At 40.1% G+C, this 19355-nt stretch overlaps 1 protein-coding gene and 1 pseudogene across 2 annotated transcripts in view; both read left to right on the top strand.

Moving 5' to 3' along the window:
* The window catches only part of kdm1a (lysine (K)-specific demethylase 1a), a 68875-nt gene extending 64424 nt beyond the window's left edge, over positions 1-4451 (top strand). For both annotated transcript variants that reach the window (XM_060847243.1, XM_060847242.1), the window contains one exon: positions 1107-4451. In XM_060847243.1, coding sequence (XP_060703226.1) covers positions 1107-1292 — 186 coding nt within the window. In that variant the 3' untranslated portion in view covers positions 1293-4451. The remainder of the gene's footprint in view (positions 1-1106) is intronic.
* Positions 4452-16310: 11859 nt separating this feature from the next.
* Positions 16311-16408, top strand: LOC132830176 (U6 spliceosomal RNA; annotated as a pseudogene).
* The last annotated feature ends 2947 nt before the right edge of the window (positions 16409-19355 follow it).

The following is a 19355-nucleotide window of genomic DNA, read 5'->3' as shown; positions in this document are numbered from 1 at the left end:
TCTCCTTTTGCCTGTTGCAATTTCTCAGCCATGAATTGAAGAGAATTGGATTGCACAAGCCTAAATTTCATACTAGTTCTTATCCTGAGGTGTGCTCACATTTCTGTTTGAAAACTTTGCTCTGAACAGAATTTGTTGTCAAGCACAGACAAGCAATATGGCTCCCAATCTAACTAGTAACTTTGTTGCACTTAAAGTTAACCAAAGATCAAAATCCCAGATGATAATGTGGTAGAGATACTTCTCAATATGGCTGGCTGTAGTTGCTTCTCCAGTGGCCTCCGCCAATATCGCAAAAACAGATTATCTGGTCACAATCTCATGGTGTTAGTGGGATCTTGCTGTGTGCATTTGGCTGCTATGTTTTCTGCATTACAGCAGGGATTCCACTTCAAACGTACTTCAATAGTTGTAAAGTGCTTTAAGATATCTTGTAGTTATGAAAAATGCTTTAGAAATGGAAGTCTCTATTTGTTTGGCTGGAAATAGCAGATAGCCAAGCTGAATTTGTTGAGGCAACAAACCAGTTTCCCCAGGTTCACCACCAGTGCCCAGGGCTGAGGAGGGAAGACAGCAAGGACTATGAAAGAGCCATTGACAACATTAATTAGAGAGCCAATGGACAATGATGTGTCAGATAGATTGGAGAATAATCAAACATGCAGTTACTTTCAAAATGGTTTGCAAATAATACACCGTTCCGTCCTGTATCTCATCTGTGGAAAGAAAGCTAACAGATTGTCAACTTGGTTGTTATTATGTCATTATTGTACACATAATCAATGAATATGGATTCCTGTCTGACCAAGCTCCTTGACTTTAAGAAAGCAATGCCGAAATGGGTTGTGACAAACCTTGCAGCATGTTGAGATTTCCAGAAAGTATTTGAAAACTTTCTGTCTGAAAATCTATTGAGCTAAAAGATGGCTTTCATGCCAAGAGGTAAAGCATATGATGAGATATGAAAAATATGCAGTGAAATTAAGGTTGATTTTATTTTAAAAACATGGTTTGTTTGAAAGCCTTTTAAGGTTAAAATGCAAAACATGAGTGGCAATAGTTTAATTATCTGTGAAACTGATTCTGTTTTCTTTCTGTTATTGTAGCCAGTCCCTCGTCTCTTCTTTGCTGGAGAGCACACTATTCGCAACTACCCTGCAACAGTTCATGGTGCTTTATTGAGTGGATTAAGGGAAGCCGGTCGAATTGCTGATCAATTTCTGGGTGCAATGTACACTCTTGCACGACAAGCAACGCCTGGTATCCCTACCCAACAACCCAGTAGCATGTAATTTATAAAAAGGCAAGAGTGCTATGATGGAAATCATTCTATTGAATTTCATTGGGGGTTTAACAACAAAAGCTACTGTAGCCCTACAGCAGGCTCGCTGTAGACTTGATGCACTGGTCTCAAACCTCCTTTGCTTCGTCTCCATTACTGCCGAGTCTTTGGGGCATCATGACCACGAAACTGAGCCAAGTGGGACAGCTTACTTCGGCTGTGGAAGTGGGAGGGACACTCCTCACTAAGTTACATAGTAACCCATTCTAATGCCTTGGGTATACTGTAGCATTAACTCCTGTGTAAATGCATCAGGCATTTTGGTAGTGAGAGCAAGAGCGTGAGTGATTGTGTTATTAAGGTGTTTTTTTTTCCCCAGCCATACTAGTATGTGCTTTAGGATATTTTGAGTATGAATTTGCAGAAATAAAACGTTTTGATGTAAGGGTCAACAATTCCATAAGAATGGCATTTGATTTAATGTGTCGTTACTGTAAACACTAGGGCTGTTAATGGAACAAGGTAGCTTCATGTTGAGGTTTGTTCAGATTGTATTTTTTTTTTGTTACAATGCTTACACTGCATCATCTAAGTTTGTGAGGAATTTCTTTTGGACCAATCTTACTTGCTGTAATGAATTTCACTGTAACCATGTACCCTAATTAACTCTGGTTACTTTGCACTCTAAAGTATTTAAAATACTCAGATGGAGTTTACATATGTTACAACTACCATTCTTGTTTTCGAAAATGCTACCTAAAAATGTGGTATAAACTGGAAAACTGATGTGTGGAGTATATTGAAAGTGCCCAGTGCATCTAACTGATGTTTAATGGTCCAAATTCACTCCTCTTTTGGTCCCAGATGCTATGTTTAAACCTCTTGTAAGGGCTAACAGTCTCTACCAATGTCAGAGACCTGAGCACTGCAACATATGCAAAAGGGTAAAATTGTGGGTTTCCCTTATGTCACAAGGAATGTTCCGACTGGCTGGCTGGACAAAAGGTTATGTTTAAAGCTCCTTGTTTTTTGCACCTTAAAGTCATCTCCAGGGGAAATTTTTTCACTTCTTCAATTTTGCATCGCAGTAGAATCCCTGCGTCCAATTTTATACCAACAAACAATTTCACACACTAACTAGTGAAATCCACTTGTAGTGACCTTGTGGATGCAATTATCAAATAGAAATTGTCAAATCCACTTTTATGAACTTGCAGGATGTCGTTGAATAAATGAATAGTATTAGTTATGATGCTTTACACAGCTTGTGACCTTGGCACTCTTAAAGTTGCCCCACTTTTACATTCCATCTGTTTTCTGCCCAAGACCAGCACTCTATTCAGTTGCCTCTGTTTTTGGATTTGGAATGTGAATGACACCAGCAAAAGCATATTTAATCATCAAAGGGTGATGGTGCGTCTCTTATTGATCTTTTTGCAATCAAGTTATTAGTCCATGTCAGAGACCAATTTAAATCAGATGCATTTCAATAATTCTGGCTAGGCAGGGCCAAAGGGCATTAGTTAGATACTTGCAATAGTCCAGCTAATTTTATAGTTTTAAGCTATCAGATTTATTACTTTCATGTGCACATTATGCCGGAAACCTGAAGTAAAAACGCAGCATGCTGACAGTATTTGTATGTCAGATGCTGTCTGTCTTGTGTATTCCTGTATTCTTCAATTTAGCACTCAGTTAGGATTTGAACTCAGCTTCTGGGTTGCCAGTACAGCACACACAGGCTCTTAAATAGCTGACAAATGCAGGTAGTTAATAATGCAGGTAAGTATTGAATTAAGTGCCTTTGGCCTGAAAATGTATTGATTAATTGGTGACATAATTATAATTTAATTAATTATAATAAATAAATAAATAATGTCACTAATTAATCAATACATTTTCAAAATGTATTATCATACATAATTATAATTAATGGCATGAACAATCCAGGGGCCCAGATTAATGCTCTAGCATGGGGGCATGGATTCATATCTTGTCACAGCAACTGATGGAATTTAAATTCAATTACTCAGTTAATTAACTTAATTTAAAATTGAAAGCTACTCTCTAATGATGACCATGAAATTATGTTGGTTGTAAAACAAAATGCATCTTGTTCACTGTTCTTTATCTTGAGATGGAAATCTGCTACTCCTATCTGATCTGGCCGACATATGACTCCGGATCTCTAGCAATTTGATTCTTCACTGCTGTAAAAGACAGTCAGAAACTGGGAACAAATGCTGACCCTGCAAGTAATGCCAACATCTCATGAATGCATATTAAAAATTTTTTTAAAATTAAAAGGTGTTAGAATCATGAGCAGTGCACTGGGAGGGGTGATTAAGCAGCTATTTAAAGCATCAGTCAGTGGTACTGCAGACATTAAGGATCACCTAGACTGATCAGTCAATGTTTAAGATTGGAGAGCTGGCAAAACAATTAGTAAGTTTGTTATGCTGTATCCTTATGGATTTTTAAGAGTATTTATCAAATTCCCTACACCCTTATTCTCTTGAATCTATGAAGACTGTATTGTGATGTTATTAATAATGTGTTCAATGACTGCACTTCAGAACTGCTTTATTCACTATAAAATGGTTTGGGACATCCTAAGATTGTGAAAGGAATTATATAATTGCCAGTTTTTAAAAAGATTTCCTGAGCTGGCAGTGGTACATTGTGTCACACTTGATAATCTGGTTGAAGATTATGTCTCAGCAGTACCTATAGTTTTCAATTGAATCACTCTTCTGGTAGTTTATTTTACCATATATCTTTAGTGTGCCAAGATGTAACAAGGTTTTTACTGTGAATTATTGACATTTTTGTCAACCCTAGTGTCTACAGTCAAAGCAAATTATGTTATGCTTTTTAATTGGTTTAACAGATGATGTAGATTGAATTGCAAGGGCAATTTCTGAAGTACATTGAAATGGCTTTCCATTAGAATTAACAGCTGGTCCACAAATATGCATGAAATGCCAATGGGACTTTTCATTTTTTTACACATTTTAAACAGTGGAAAAACAGTGTATAATTTTTATTGGCTTGTCAGATTTGTATTTTGGCAAAGAGGAGTGTAACAAAAAAAAACGCCTTGTTTGCTAAGTTTTAGAAGATTTTGCACTTTTTGTCATCGGTGTGCTAAGACTATACTTGTGTAAGGCCATAAATATATTTTAAATAAAAAGTGAAATGTATGGATTTTTGTGTAGTTGTGATGTTTTTTGAAAAGCAATCATTATTTTGTTCCTAAATAGATTAGTGGAAGGTATGTTTACTTATTTAAAGGTCACCTTGTTCCAATTGACTTGTTAGAGTTAATACACTGCGTGATGTCCTGAGATACTCAGACTAATAAACATCTTGTTAGGTCTATCATTTACATTGTTTGCTGATTGCAGTAGGGGCCACACAATTGACCTCGGAGCACCCGGGCCAGTAGTGAATGGCAAGAATAGGTTTGTGTTCTAGATGATAATCCCACTGCACAGTGATAGATGCTGGGAAAAGTGTGGGACGTTGTGGGATGGCAAAAGGACTGTGCACACTTCAGATGAATAACTCGTCCATAGACTCTGGAGAACCTGGTAAGATGACATGCAGACATAATGTAGGAAATTTGCATCAAAAAAGGGAAAGTGTGCGAAACGGGCATAATTTAATCAGTTATCTGTCTGATTGTTTTAGTGTAATACAAATCAGAAAATGGACGGGAATATGCATCACAAAATACATTTCCAAAATTTTATCTTGATGTCATGTTCACTGAATCAGAGCATCTGTTTCAGATGTAGTTGGATTTTTTTTACATTGTTAGCAAGATCAGCTCTTTCTATGCACGCTGGTCTAGACCTATCATAATTAGAAATGGCTGGCTGAATGATTTGTAGCAAAGTATGTGTGAGTAGTTGGAGAATTTCAAGCATTGTTAAATTGGTGTCTATTTAATTTCCCCTGTGTGCTGAGTTTCTGTGTTGGATAAAAGATAAATTTAGTTGCATTTGACAATATAAGTTAACCGTAGGAAGGAAAAATGGACTTAAGAGCCGGTAAATAACTTGTTAGAAAAGAATGAAATAACAAACAACATCCTAGTAATATCATAGAAGGCACATGTTAGTTGCATTTTAAAATCTTCCTAATACATCTGGAGTAATTTAAGTGCAAACAGTTCAGTCTGCACTGACTGCTGTAAGTTCCTCCCTTTTGTTTGATCCAGTGTTTAAAATAACAAACTCAACTTTGCAAATCGAAATTGCTACATGTTTACCCATGCATGTGGAGCTTGGGCAATTAATTGCTGGTAAGTCGTTCTGTTCAGCATGTGTTCAACTGCTCTACTTTCTCTCTCTGCCTTTTCTGAGCTCATTTCACCCATTCATCCAATCTCCACAGTTGTTATGCCCATCCTTGGTGAATTTCTGACTATCCAATATCCTTTTTGGGACACGAGCAAACAAACTGTGTAAATGGTTCTGATCTTGGAAGTTGTTACCTTCCCCTTCAAAACTTAGCACCATCCCCTCCTCAAAACACAGCTTTCAACCACTCCTGTAACTGCAGATATCTATTTCCAATTTCCCCTTCAACTGCTGCATGTGATTTGCCACCTCAAAATCCACAATCCTTTTTTTCTGTAACTCCGACTACACGTTTCCAGTCTTAATTCTGGTCTTGTTTAATCAGTCGTGAATGGAAATATTTGCTGGCCAACACATTGCAAAACCTTTCATTGTCCTTCTCTTTGGTCTTTGACTTGATCAGACCATGATCATTTTCATTTTACAACACTCACCTTCACTTGATTTCTCTTGCCTATCTGATCATATTAATAGCATCTCTAACAATGGTCCAGTACTGCCTTTAGGTAACATTATCGAATGACAAGGGATCAGCTTTCACATGTATGGTGAAATGGCATGCTGCATTTTTCTACATTATACGCATTACATAAATGCAAGTTGTTGCATTTAAACAAACCAGTCCATGTCTTACTGCCAGACTAATCATTGACTAACCACTATTAAAAATACCTGAACAATCTTTCTCCTTCTCATTCAAGGCCAGAAATAGACCTTCAAGATTTAAATCTTCCCTATTTATCAAACATCTGTTGGTGAAGTACTATAACTTGAATTTAATAGGGAGTATGTCCAAGTGTGTCGCACTTTACAACATTCCTTGGGTTAATTAGAGCAACTGACACCCAACTTATATCTAACTAATGCTAGATATTTTGTAACAGTATCCAGTTCAGTGTACTTGTATGAGTAAACCTCATTTTAAAGTAACTAACTGGAGGAAGAAAATATAACTTTTATTTCATAATTATTTGCATTATAGTCTGACCATTGTAATTCTTAGTAAGTTAACTTCTAAAGCAGATATTTCTACATTATTCTGGCAAAGATCTTGCGCCTTTGAATTCTTCTGATACATGGGAGTGTTTTGTGGTAATGGTGTTTGTTACTCTGGATAACAAAACAGGTCTTTAAGCTGCTTTCTTCCTGGACCTATTGGCTTCACATGTGATGAGTTTAATTTGTTGCATGATAGCCTTTTGGAAGCAGTGGAGGTTGACTTTGGATGTTGTATGTTTCACCTCCTGTTGAATGAACACTTGAGCAGCATTGGTTCACCCAAAATTCACAACCTTGACAGCATAGCCCTTCCTGAGGAACAAAGATTAGACAAAGGTGAATAAACAAAGCAAGAAAAAGGAAAGTGTAAAGCATGAAAGCCTTTCCTTTAACTGCACTTATTCTTTTGTGTAATTTATTTTTAAAATTGTTAAACTTGAATTCACTCAGCGCAAGATATTAATCTTAAACTTCATCTCTAAAAGTCATTTAAGGGCGACACGGTGGTACAGTGGTTAGCACTGCTACCTCACAGCGCCAGAGACCCGGGTTCAGTTCCCACCTCAGGTGACTGTGTGGAGTTTGCACGTTCTCCCCGTGTCTGCATGGGTTTCCTCCGGGTGCTCCGGTTTCCTCCCACAGTCCAAAGATGTGCAGGTCAGGTGAATTAGCCATGCTAAATTGCCCATAGTGTTAGGTAAGGGGTAAACGTAGGGGTATGGCTGGGTTGCACTTCGGCGGGTCAGTGTGGACTTGTTGGGCCAAAGGGCCTGTTTCCACACTGTAAGTAATCTAATCATTTACGGACTGACTTTTCAAATATGTAAATGGAACTAAAGCAAATGAATGGAAATAAAATATAGATCAGCCAAATGATCTGGTTGAACAGGTCTGAGGTTTCTAACATTTGAACAGATTGATTAGGAAGTAAATAGAGCATGGTTGAAAGGCCATTTCCTTTGTTCCTTATCCAATTTATTCTAGTGACGAGAACAGCTTCAAGGGGTAGTTCTGTGGGAGAGGGCAATGAAGCTTAAAGTTTAAGTTCATTTAAAAAAAAACTTCACAAAAGTGAAAGTCAGTGTTTGTAAATGCACTGTATTCTTTCAATAATAGAAATGACTCCCTTAGGCTGAAAATATCCCATATTTTGCGAAGAACATTGAGGTAAATGTATCAATCGTGAACAAGGAAAGCATTCGTCAGATTGGAAAGGCGCCATGATAATTAGCCTCTGTTTTGTAGATGGAGATTTTTTAAAAACTTCATCATTTTGTGACATGGTGTCGCCTATGAGGCTAACAACAGTAACACTGCTACCAACAGCAAGTGATAGGACGGAGGAGCTTTGGGGGTATAATTTGCCAAAATTCTCTAGGTTAATGGTTTGTGCGAAGATTTGTAGCTCGGGTGCTCGTTGTTGTGGTTCTGTTCGCCGAGCTGGAAGTTTTTGTTGCAAACGTTTCGTCCCCTGGCTAGGCGACATCAGTGCTTTGGAGCCTCCTGCGAAGCGCTTCTTTGATGTTTCTTCTGGTATTTATAGTGGTCTGTCCTTGCCGCTTCCGGGTGTCAGTTTCAGCTGTCCGCTGTAGTGGTTGGTATATTGGGTCCAGGTTGATGTGTTTGTTGATGGAGTTTGTGGGTGAATGCCATGCCTCTAGGAATTCCCTGGCTGTTCTCTGTCTGGCTTGCCCTATGATAGTAGTGTTTTCCCAGTCGAATTCATGTTGCTTGTTGTCTGAGTGTGTGGCTACTAGGGATAGCTGGTCGTGTCGTTTCGTGGCTAGTTGATGTTCATGTATGCGGATTGTTAGCTGTCTTCCTGTTTGTCCTATATAGTGTTTTGTGCAGTCCTTGCATGGTATTTTGTAAACTACATTAGTTTTGCTCATGTTGGGTATCGGGTCCTTTGTTCTAGTGAGTTGTCTGAGCGTGGCTGTTGGTTTGTGTGCTGTTATGAGTCCTAAGGGTCGTAGTAGTCTGGCTGTCAGTTCTGAAACGCTCCTGATGTATGGTAGTGTGGCTAGTCCTTTTGGTTGTGGCATGTCCTCGTTCCGTGGTCTGTCTCTTAGGCATCTGTTGATAAAGTTGCGCAGGTATCCATTTTTGGCGAATACCTTGTATAGGTGTTCCTCTTCCTCTTTTTGAAGTTCTGGTGTACTGCAGTGTGTTGTGGCCCTTTTGAATAGTGTCCTGATGCAGCTTCGTTTGTGTGTGTTGGGGTGGTTACTTTAATAGTTTAGGACTTGGTCTGTGTGTGTTGTTTTCCTGTGTACCCTGTGGTGAATTCTCCGTTCGGTGTTCTCTAGGTTAATTTTGTGATTCGAAATGTTAAATACTTCATTTTCTTTTCTAAGAATGTTCAGAAGGTCTTTATGGATTTTGGTAAATTTACTTCATTAAGAAATAAATCTCGCTGTCCTCCATTTTACCCTCATATTCTATCTGGACAACTAGTTCATTCATGGGAAGAATTGAGCTTTTGATCTTCTCCAAGTCGCTCGGTCAGAGAAGGCTCTGATGTGACAGCGTGCTTTAAAAAAATCACATTTTAAATTGGGATCACTGGAAGGATTTACATGTTTTCTTACTGGTCAAAGTGAGGCGTGTGCATTTGCCTATACTCCGAGTGCTTGCTTCAGTTAAATAATTTCAGCTGTAAGATTTTTGAGTTTTAAAATAAAGATTATTTATTACTCTCACTTGTCCATAGATTTTAAAATGAACCATCACACTCTCATGTCTCACATGTAGCATTGACACATAGATTTGCTGCAGCTGAAGCAAAGAATGTAGTTAGAATTTGGGATTATTCATCTCTTTTACAGGCATGTAGTCTTTTTGATAATTTAATGTTTTAGCTTGAGAGAAGGTTTTTCAAAAGCAGACGATTCTCAGTAAGCTGTGAGGTTGCTTGTAGTTGAGTTGACAGGACATTAATCCCCAGGTCAACTCTTATCCCATATTAGCTATTAATTCATCGTTGAATCCGGGAGCATTTGGTGTCTTATGTTTTTGACAATTGCAACTGAAGCTTTCTCCACAGTCTCGTGTAGTAGATTCCAGATCTCAGACACTCACAAGGAAAGGTTTTACTAATTTCTCTGATGTTTCTTTTGCCAATCATATATTGGTTGACTGTGTTCCTTGAAAATCCCACCCATGGGAGCTATTTTCCCCTGTTTACTCTTGGCAGACCCCTCATGATTTGAATAATTAGAATGGGTGGCACGGTGGCACAGTAGTTAGCACTGCTGCCTCACAGCGCCAGAGACCTGGGTTCAATTCCCACCTCGGGCGACTCTCTGTGTGGAGTTTGCACATTCTCCCCGTGTCTGCGTGGGTTTCCTCTGGGTGCTCCGATTTCCTTCCATGATACAAAAAGTGTGCAGGTTAGGTGAATTGGCCATGCTAAATTGCCTGTAGTGTTAGGTGAAGGGGTAAATGTAGGGGAATGGGTCTGGGTGGGTTGTGTTTCAGCAAGTCGGTGTGGACTTGTTGGGCCGAAGGGCCTGTTTTCACACTGTAAGTAATCTAATCTAATCAAGGAGATTAGATCTCCAAGGAGATCAGCCACAGCTTCAATCTATCTATGTAGCTGCTCATTCTTGAAACTATTCTGGTGTCACTTTCCTGCACCCTAACTGAACTCTTCACATCCTACCTTACATTTGGTATCCAGAACTGGATGCTGTATTCCAATTGAGGCAGGATGGGTGAAGAGCAGTTGTTTTATGGGGAGGCTCGAGTTATCAGCTAAATTTAGCAAGGTGACAAGTGTCAGGCAGGGTCTTGGATAGCCATTATTTATAGGAAAATTGAGGGTGTGCTTTGACTGATCTTCTGCCTATAAGACTCTGATCTTCTCTTATTGTAGATGACAGAACAGTCAACAGTTGCCATGATTATTACACTGAAACTGAAGGTGACCACTGCAGTCTGGTCATGTGTGCAATAATTCAGATATCCAGACATTGCTGCCAGTGTTTCAATGTTCCTCCAGAGGGTGTCTCATTGAGGCACCACCAGAGTGCAATCAGAGAATTAATTAATTGTGAGACATTTCTACTCTTGCACCCTATCCTGTTATAAAAATGGTTAGCTTGGTTGGCTAGATGGCTGGTTTGTGATGCAGAGTGATACTAACAGTAAAAGTTCAATTCCTGCATCGGCAGAGGTTACCATGAAGGACCCTGCTTCCCAACCTTTCACATTGTCTGAGCTATGGTGACCCTCCGGTTAAACCATCTCCAGTCATCTCTGTAATGAGGGAGGAGACCTATGGTCTGAAAGCAATTCTACCTTTTATTTAAAAAAAATAGGAATATCTTGTTAAATGAGGTGTAACTGAGATTTTAACATTTCAGTAATGTATTTACCCTCATTTGTGGAAAGCCAAATTTCTTAATAATAAATACCATGTTTTAAGCTTTTTCCAAAAGTTTATTAATTTTAGTTTCTGTCATAATCAAGTCGTTATTTTATTTTGCTATCTGAAAATTTAATTTAAAATGAGGGATATTCCATACTTTTGGCTTCTCAGTTTGCTGTCTGAGAATATTTCGATGTGATTGACTGTTTTCCTACCGCTGCTGTGTGCTAGAGATCCTCTTGAGTTAATGTCAGGATGAAATTGTAAAAGGGCAATACCATGCCTCCGAGATCTTTGACCTTCTGTGTCTGTTTTCTTTGCGGTCACTCCCTTGTCACTGACCATCAAAGCCAGCCCAGTAATATTGGTCTTCATACAGTTGCAGTCTAAATGCAGACTTGGACTTAATTGCAACAATTCAGAAGCAGGCCAGTAGATGTCACTCTATTGGAAGTAAAGGATTATATTTTGGAAGAGGAAAGCATGGCATTGCCCCTCTCAAACAATGTGTTTTATGATCAACCTGTGCCTCTGGCACTGTGGAAATATCTGTCTTACCACTTAGTTAAAAAAAAACGGTGTTTTTTTTTTGTGAAAACATGGGAATGCTCTTTTTTTTTCACCACAATTCATGAACTGCAATAAAGTTGTGTAGAATTTCTGCATTGTGGGGTCCAATTTGCATTGAGTGTTTTCACCTTTCTCTGAGCTTTACATGATGTAAGATTACCACCTAAATATGGAAATAATTACTTGAGTTAGCCATTGTTTGATATATTATTTGGTAATTTCTTATTTTCTGAAGGACTGGTCTGCAGCATTTCTTCCAAGAATGGGAGATTGCAGCATGTTATTTTTCTCCATGCCCAAAGTCAGAGTCTACAAGATTGCAGGATATTAAATCATTATGGATTGCAGTAGGCTGCATAAAGGATAAATTATGTCTCCTCTGTTACACTTCATTAATCTACCACTAGAAAATATTCTGTGGTCACTTTGAGTTTAAGGCTTCAACTCTGACATGCTGATGATCTTTACTCTTAAAATAAAAAAAGTAATGGGTTGAACAGGTGGGACCCTGTAAAGCAGCCAGCGAATGGTTAATGGAAACTTATTAAACCAAAATCGCATACTCTAGTCTGGCGATGTATTCCAGCCCCTGCGGTACTCACTCATCTCTAAATCTCTTTACTGTACCAGTGAACACCACTTGCCACTTTTCAATGAACGCCTGAGTGCAAACATAATTGGGGGAAAAGGGCTGGCAATTGGATACAACCACCTCCACTGCCTGCTGCCTGGTTTGTATCATGGGATTCAAACCAAGGTCCTTAAAACATAAATCAGGAATTTCAAGTCTAGTATCAGCACCACTAAACCACTGTCTCCAGGCACTGGTGATCTTTTATATTTTTTGTGCCCTGTTTTGTACCTTTAATCCTTTTGTTTAATAAAGTGGATTTCTGGAAAGGTTGAACAATTTTTTGTATTAATGGAAGTTATCATCTTGTGATCAGGTTCTTAATTGTTGACAACAGCTTGCCAAAGGGGGGTTTGGGGCTTATACTGTTCAACATATAACATATGGGATGATCACTAAGGAATGATTTAGATGTTTGAGTGGTTCTGGGGCAGTAAGAACATTAACACAACCACAACATCAATATTAATGTGACCAATATCTTCAGAACAACAAATAAAGCAGCACATTTCTAAAAGTCTTAATGTTGTGTAATCGCTCACTTTTGCAAAGCTTACAAATAATATCTCCGAGTAAATACCACCAGATTACACCAAATCTTGCATTATGTAAAAAAAAAGAACCATTTACTGACTGAATTGAAGGTCCAATAAAATAATCCCTGAGATACATATTGTTTGCTTTTACTCAAAGCTATTGGCTTCAGAGCTGGCAAGAATCAGCTATTAATCTATTTCTAACAGCAAAGGCTACCTCAATCCTGGTAGATATTAAGAGCCTTTTAGAGTCCAAAGTGCTCCTTACAGTGTTGTCATCCATCTTTTGGGCAATTCCTATTCCATTTAACAAGTGGTTGCTTTTTCACGTGTGACTGACTTGATTTGCATGTTCGAGTAAAAAGTGAGGTCTGCAGATGCTGGAGGTCAGAGCTGAAAATGTGTTGCTGGTTAAAGCGCAGCAGGTCAGGCAGCATCCAAAGAACAGGAAATTCGACGTTTCGGGCACAAGCCCTTTATCAGGAATGAGGAAAGTGTGTCCATCAGGCTAAGATAAAAGGTAGGGAGGAGGGACTTGGGGGAGGGGCGATGGAGATGTGATAGGTGGAAGGAGGTCAAGGTGAGGGTGATAGGCCGGAGTGGGGGTGGGGGCGGAGAGGTCAGGAAGAAAATTGCAGGTTAGGAAGGCGGTGCTGAGTTCGAGGGAATCGACTGAGACAAGGTGGGGGGAGGGGAAATGAGGAAACTGGAGAAATCTGAGTTCATCCCTTGTGGTTGGAGGGTTCCCAGGTGGAAGATGAGGCGTTCTTCCTCCAACCGTCGTGTTATGTTCTGGCGATGGAGGAGTCCAAGGACCTGCATGTCTGGGAGGGAGAGTTAAAGTGTTGAGCCATGGGGTGGTTGGGTTGGTTGGTCCGGGCGTCCCAGAGGTGTTCCCTGAAGCGTTCAGCAAGTAGGCGGCCCATCTCCCCAATATAGAGGAGGCCACATCGGGTGCAGCGGATGCAATAGATGATGTGTGTGGAGGTGCAGGTGAATTTGTGGCAGATATGGAAGGATCCCTTGGGGCCTTGGAGAGAAGTAAGGGAGGAGGTGTGGGTGCAAGTTTTGCATTTCCTGCGGTTGCAGGGGAAGGTGCCGGGAGTGGAGGTTGGGTTGGTGGGGGGTTGTGGACCTGACGAGGGAGTCACGAAGGGAGTGGTCTTTGCGGAACGCTGATGGGGAGGGGAGGGAAATATATCCCTGGTGGTGGGGTCCGTTTTGCATGTTCAGTGAGGTTTGGATTTTGCGAAGTTCACTCCCTTTGTAGAATAATGTTTGACGAGCATTTTCAGCTGATGCATTGGTATGAAATGCTCACTACATTAGTGTCACTCCAGTGAATATATGCTACTAGTGGAGATTTTTTTTAACATAAAGAGAGATCTAGGTGCTTATACTGTGTGAAAAAGACTTGCTGATTAGCAAGTTCCCTTTGAAGGTAAACCTGCTGAAGCCAGGTTATAGTCCAGCAGGTTTATTTGAAATCTCAAGCTTTCAGAGTGCAGCTCCTTTGTCAGGTGAAGTCCTTCACTCCAAAAGCTTGTGATTTCAAATAAACCTGTTGGACTATAACCTGGTGTCATGTGACTTCTGACATTGTTCAACCCAGCACCTCCACATCAACACTGAAACCCAGTTATACAATGATGAATTTTGTCACATTTTTAAGGTAATAATTGTTGGCCACAATGAGTTGCTTATTGGTGTGAGAGTATTGATTCTCACCAAGTCGATTTTGTTGTGCAGTTAAACTTGCACCAATGGCCCGGCTATTTTTCATTGAGCAAATATCATAGAAAGAATTGGGGATTATGTACTTCTAAGAGGACTTACCGGTCTGTTTTTCAGTGTAGTTTTGTGAAGCAAAAAAAAAGTTTTGCTTTTATAAAGTTTTGCTTTTATAAAGTCTTTGACCATTCCTCAGTATTTATTTGTTATTGACTGTTTGTGTAAGGGAAGCAGCTGTTTTCTATTCACCCTGTCCACATAAGAGTATTTTAACCTGTACAGTGTGTCTCGAATATGCGTACAGAACATAAAACTCTTTTTCTATAGTATACATGAGATATTGATGCCGTTTGCAGCCTAAGGATAAAGGGTAAGCTATTTGGGATTGAGAGGAGGAGAAATGTTTTTCCAAGAGTGGGGAACCTGTGGAATTCCCTGCTGCAGAAAGCCAGTTGAGGCCAAAACATTGAATGTTTTCAAAAAGGAGTTGGATGTAGTTCTTGGGGATTAAAGAGTCAAAGGGTTTGAGGTGAAAGTCGAAACAGGGGATTGAGTTGGATGATCAGCCATGACTATATTGAATGGCAGAGCAGGCTCAAAGGGCCGAATGGCCTACTCCTTCTCCTATAGTCTATGTTTCATCTTTCCATTCTTTCATCCTTCCCTTTTTCTTTCTGAACTCTACAAGCCCTACAGTTCTCTGGGAAATCTGCACTTTCCTGATCTGGCCTCTCACGTGCCCCCTCATTATTGGGTGGCCTGGTCTTCAACTGCCTAGATCCTTGAGCTACTCCCCCCCCCCCCCCCCCCCCGGGCATCTCCAGTCCTTTCCACCTTACTTCAGTGCATCTTGAAGACTGATCTGCTTGAGATGCAAGATCAAAAGCTGAGTCAGTTGTACGTGAATAGAAATTAATATGGTAATGATGTAAATGATGATCTAACCCTGCCAGACACAGTCACTTGCTATGGAGTCTGTAGGAATGTAGGAATAATTGCATGAATTATAAGACAAATGTCACAAGGAAGCAGCATAGGCTTGGAACATCCAGAATTCCTGATGTAGCTGAGTCTGAGGGGATTCAAACAATCAATAGACAATTCCCTTGTGTCTGATAAGCCACGAGACTTCTGAAACACCTGAGCTTAATCGTTACACAGAAAAGTTAAAGAATTAAAAGCCTGCTCTAAATCCTGTGTAGTTATGAAATTCAACCCCAACTTATCATTGATTTACCCTCCATCCTTAACCTTCCCAGCTACATCCCACTGACCTTTGACAACTTCTGAATATGCCACTCCCATCCTTGCTGGATCTGTTACTCACCCACTTACCAGCAACCTCCCCAATTGATAACCAGTCTAATGGTAACCATGTGTCCATTGTCACTTCTCATAAAAACCCGTCTGATTCACTAATGTCCTTTAAGGAAAGAAATCTGCTGTCCTTACCTAGTCTGGTCTAAATGTGACTCCAGACTCATGGCATCATGGTTGATTGTTTAACTGGCTTCTGGACAATTAAGGATGGGTAATAAATGTTGATCTATGCTCACATTCATGTATGGACATAAAAAAGAGAGTTTGTTTGAACTCTAGAGAGTCAGACAGTAGTGACGCTTGGGTACACGGGAGACAGAGGTGCAGAGTGCAGGATCAGACTAGGACAGACCTTCAGACGAAAGAAAGCAGCCTCTCAGGAACAGGGCAGGAGCCAAATGCTTAGACCTCATGGTAGGCAGAATCCATAAGGACTCACCATCGCAGAGTTATCTCCATGGTGTCAGTACAATTCATGGAGGCAGCTCACACCATCACTATCCTCCTGTTGACAGCACATATGCTAAAATTGGAACAATACAGAGAAGATGGTTCCCATGCAAGGATGACACACAAATGCATGAAGTGTTTCCTATTGTGTAAGAGTTCTTGTGGTGGAGTGGTAGAATCCTAGCCTCTTAGCCAGGAGGCCATGGTTCAACCCTACTTATTCCAGATGTGTGTAATAACGTCTCTGGATTAGATGCTTTGAAAATATAACTATAGTGCTGTATACTACCTTGGGATGCTTCACTTTCTTACTTGCAGAGTGGTTATGGTAATGATTATAGATGTACTTTTACTCCAGTGAGATTCCAGTGTCCTATTATACAAATTTTGCTCCAGGACCTTATACTTTGCCAGAGTATAATCGCTCGTGAAATTTCCGGTGTTCAGAAATTGCCGCATGTTTATAAACCAAGTTCATGGTCTTGCTATTGGTGGCACTGTAGATGCCAATCTCTCGAAGGCTTTGAGCAACAAACCCTGTGCAAATACCAGAACCAAGTGTTTCTCTGTGTCACAGATCAATCCCGCTTGAGTGTATATCACTACTCCTCCAGCATTGTTAGGTCAATCTCCTGTAACTTGCTGTCTCTCAGGGCTGTCATTACAAAGTGGTTCAAGGAGAAGGTTTGCCACTTTCTAAAACCATAAAACCACAAGATGTCGGATAGAAGGAGGCCATTCACTCCAGCAAGTCTGCACCGCCATCCAATGAGATCACAGCTGATTTGATAATCCTCAACTCTACTTTCTTACCTTTTCCCCATAGCCCTTCACTCCCTTACTGACTAAAACTCTGTCTATTTCGCCTGGAACATATAACAACCCAGCCTCTACAGCCCTCTGTAGTAAATAATTCCACAAACTCATTACCCTCTGAGAGAAGAAAGTCCTCCCTAACTTTGTCTGAAATGTGTGACCCCTTATTCTGAGATTGAGACGGCTAGGAATGGGCATTAAATATATCTTTAAAATGTCACAATCACGAGATTGGCTGGTGCTTCCAGTGTCTTGCCTGATGTTTGTCTCACAGTTGAGAAACAGATTATCCGGTCACATTGTATCCCACTCATCGTGGGAACCTGCTGCAAGTTCCCCTTCATTACAGCAATGATTGCAGTTCAGTCATGAAGCACTTCCAGACGTCATGAGGCCATTAAAAGCTCCATAAAATATGCACAACTTTATTATTTATTTCATGGCCTTCAATGCTGCAAAGTGCTCTTTATTCATCCAAAAGACAAGCTGGTAAAGGGCTGACTTTGATCCAATTTGTTTAATCTGTACATTTTAATTTTACCATGAACAGTTGGTGTGTATTCCACCATTATAACCGTGGCATTTCATAAATGAAGACATTGCAACTTCAGTAGTGAATGAGACTGAGAGAGAGTCTGCACTCACTGCGGCTAAATATAATTTTCAGATGAAACAGGATTAGGTGACAATTGGGGCAGGATGTACAAATGTAATTCTGTCCCCATATTAATACCAAATATTTAATTCTTATTTTATATTTCAAATTTACATTCTTATTCCCATATTTATGAGGAAACTGCCTGTACAAAAATTAGCCGGAATAATTAGAACCTCTTGTCAGTGATGGCAATGAAGTGTAAGGGTATAATCCCAACTCAGCAAGTTTTCATGGTAAGCATATGGATTTATAATGAACCCACAGTTGACAGTGCACATGAACAGATGTAAAATTGTCAAAACCAAAATGCTGGGGAAACCCAACAGGTCTGGCAATTTCTGTGGAGAGAGAAACAGTTAACGTTTCAAGTCTGATATGACTTCTTCAGAAAAATTAGATTTTCCAAAGTATTTATTTTATTGAAGTTGTTCAAACACACTTTTACAGCACAAAAAGTGGCCCTTCAGCCCATCATGTCCATCCCAGTCATCAAACATCCATCTATTCTAATTCTGTCTTTAAAACAATGTTGAAAGGATAAATAAAAACTGAAATCACAGCAAGTGCTGGAAATCAGAGGCATGAACAGAAATTCTGAGGAAAGGTCACTCTGATTAACGTTAACTCTGATCTCTCTCCACACGTGCTGTCAGACCTGCTGAACTTTTCCTGCAAGTTCTGTTTTTGGTTTTGAAAGTGTTGATGTTAGGGCTTTTGTGTGAAACAAGTTTGGAAACTCTCAATCCAGATTCGAGTGGTCCACAGCATCAAACTGTCCCTAAGGGAAATGTTATGGACATTGTGTTTGGGGATTCACTGGACCAGTGATCCATAGACCCAGCCTAATGCTCTAGAGGCACCGGTTTAAATCCTATCAGGACAGCTGGGAAACTTAGCTTCAAATCATAAAATCTGAAGTGGTTGGTTGTTCAGAACTTGGCTGTTGCTGAATAAAATGTGGAAAACTTTCTTCATCATTAAATTGTGCATTCTCCATGGCAACACCTCTACCAATCAGAGGATATGTTTCAACCAGTCAGCACTCTCCTCATACAATGTAAATGTTGTTTCTCTCTACACGGTGTATTCTTGTGAAATCCCCTGATGAGTGCATATATCTTTTTTTAGCAGTGCTATTCAAAATTTGGAATATAGATCTAGTCTCAGTAATTGTGATCCTGATCATCAGTTGTTGTAACAATTCACCTTTTTCACTGATATTCTTTAAGGATGGATGTAGATCATAGAATCCCTACAATGCAGGAAGAAGCCATTCAACTCATTGAGTCTCCACTGATACTCTGAAGTTCATCTGACCCATACCCTTGCCCTATCCCTGCACCCCCAACTCACGCCATTTCCCATGGCTAATCCACACAGCCTGCACATCCTGGACACTACGGGCAATTTAGCATGGCCAATTCATGTAACCTGCACATCTTTGAACCCTGGGAGGAAACCGGAGCACCTGGAGGAAACTCACACAGACCCGGGGAGAACATACGAACTCCACACAGACAATCACCCGAGGGTAGAGTCAAACCCGAGTCCCTGATGCTGTGAGGCAGCAGTGCCACCCATGGTCATAGCCTATATGCAACTCCAAAACTGTTTCTGAACTGA

This window comes from Hemiscyllium ocellatum, chromosome 30 (genome assembly GCF_020745735.1).
Source record: "Hemiscyllium ocellatum isolate sHemOce1 chromosome 30, sHemOce1.pat.X.cur, whole genome shotgun sequence".
NCBI lineage: Eukaryota > Metazoa > Chordata > Chondrichthyes > Orectolobiformes > Hemiscylliidae > Hemiscyllium > Hemiscyllium ocellatum.
This window is presented reverse-complemented; position numbering and strand designations above follow the sequence as displayed.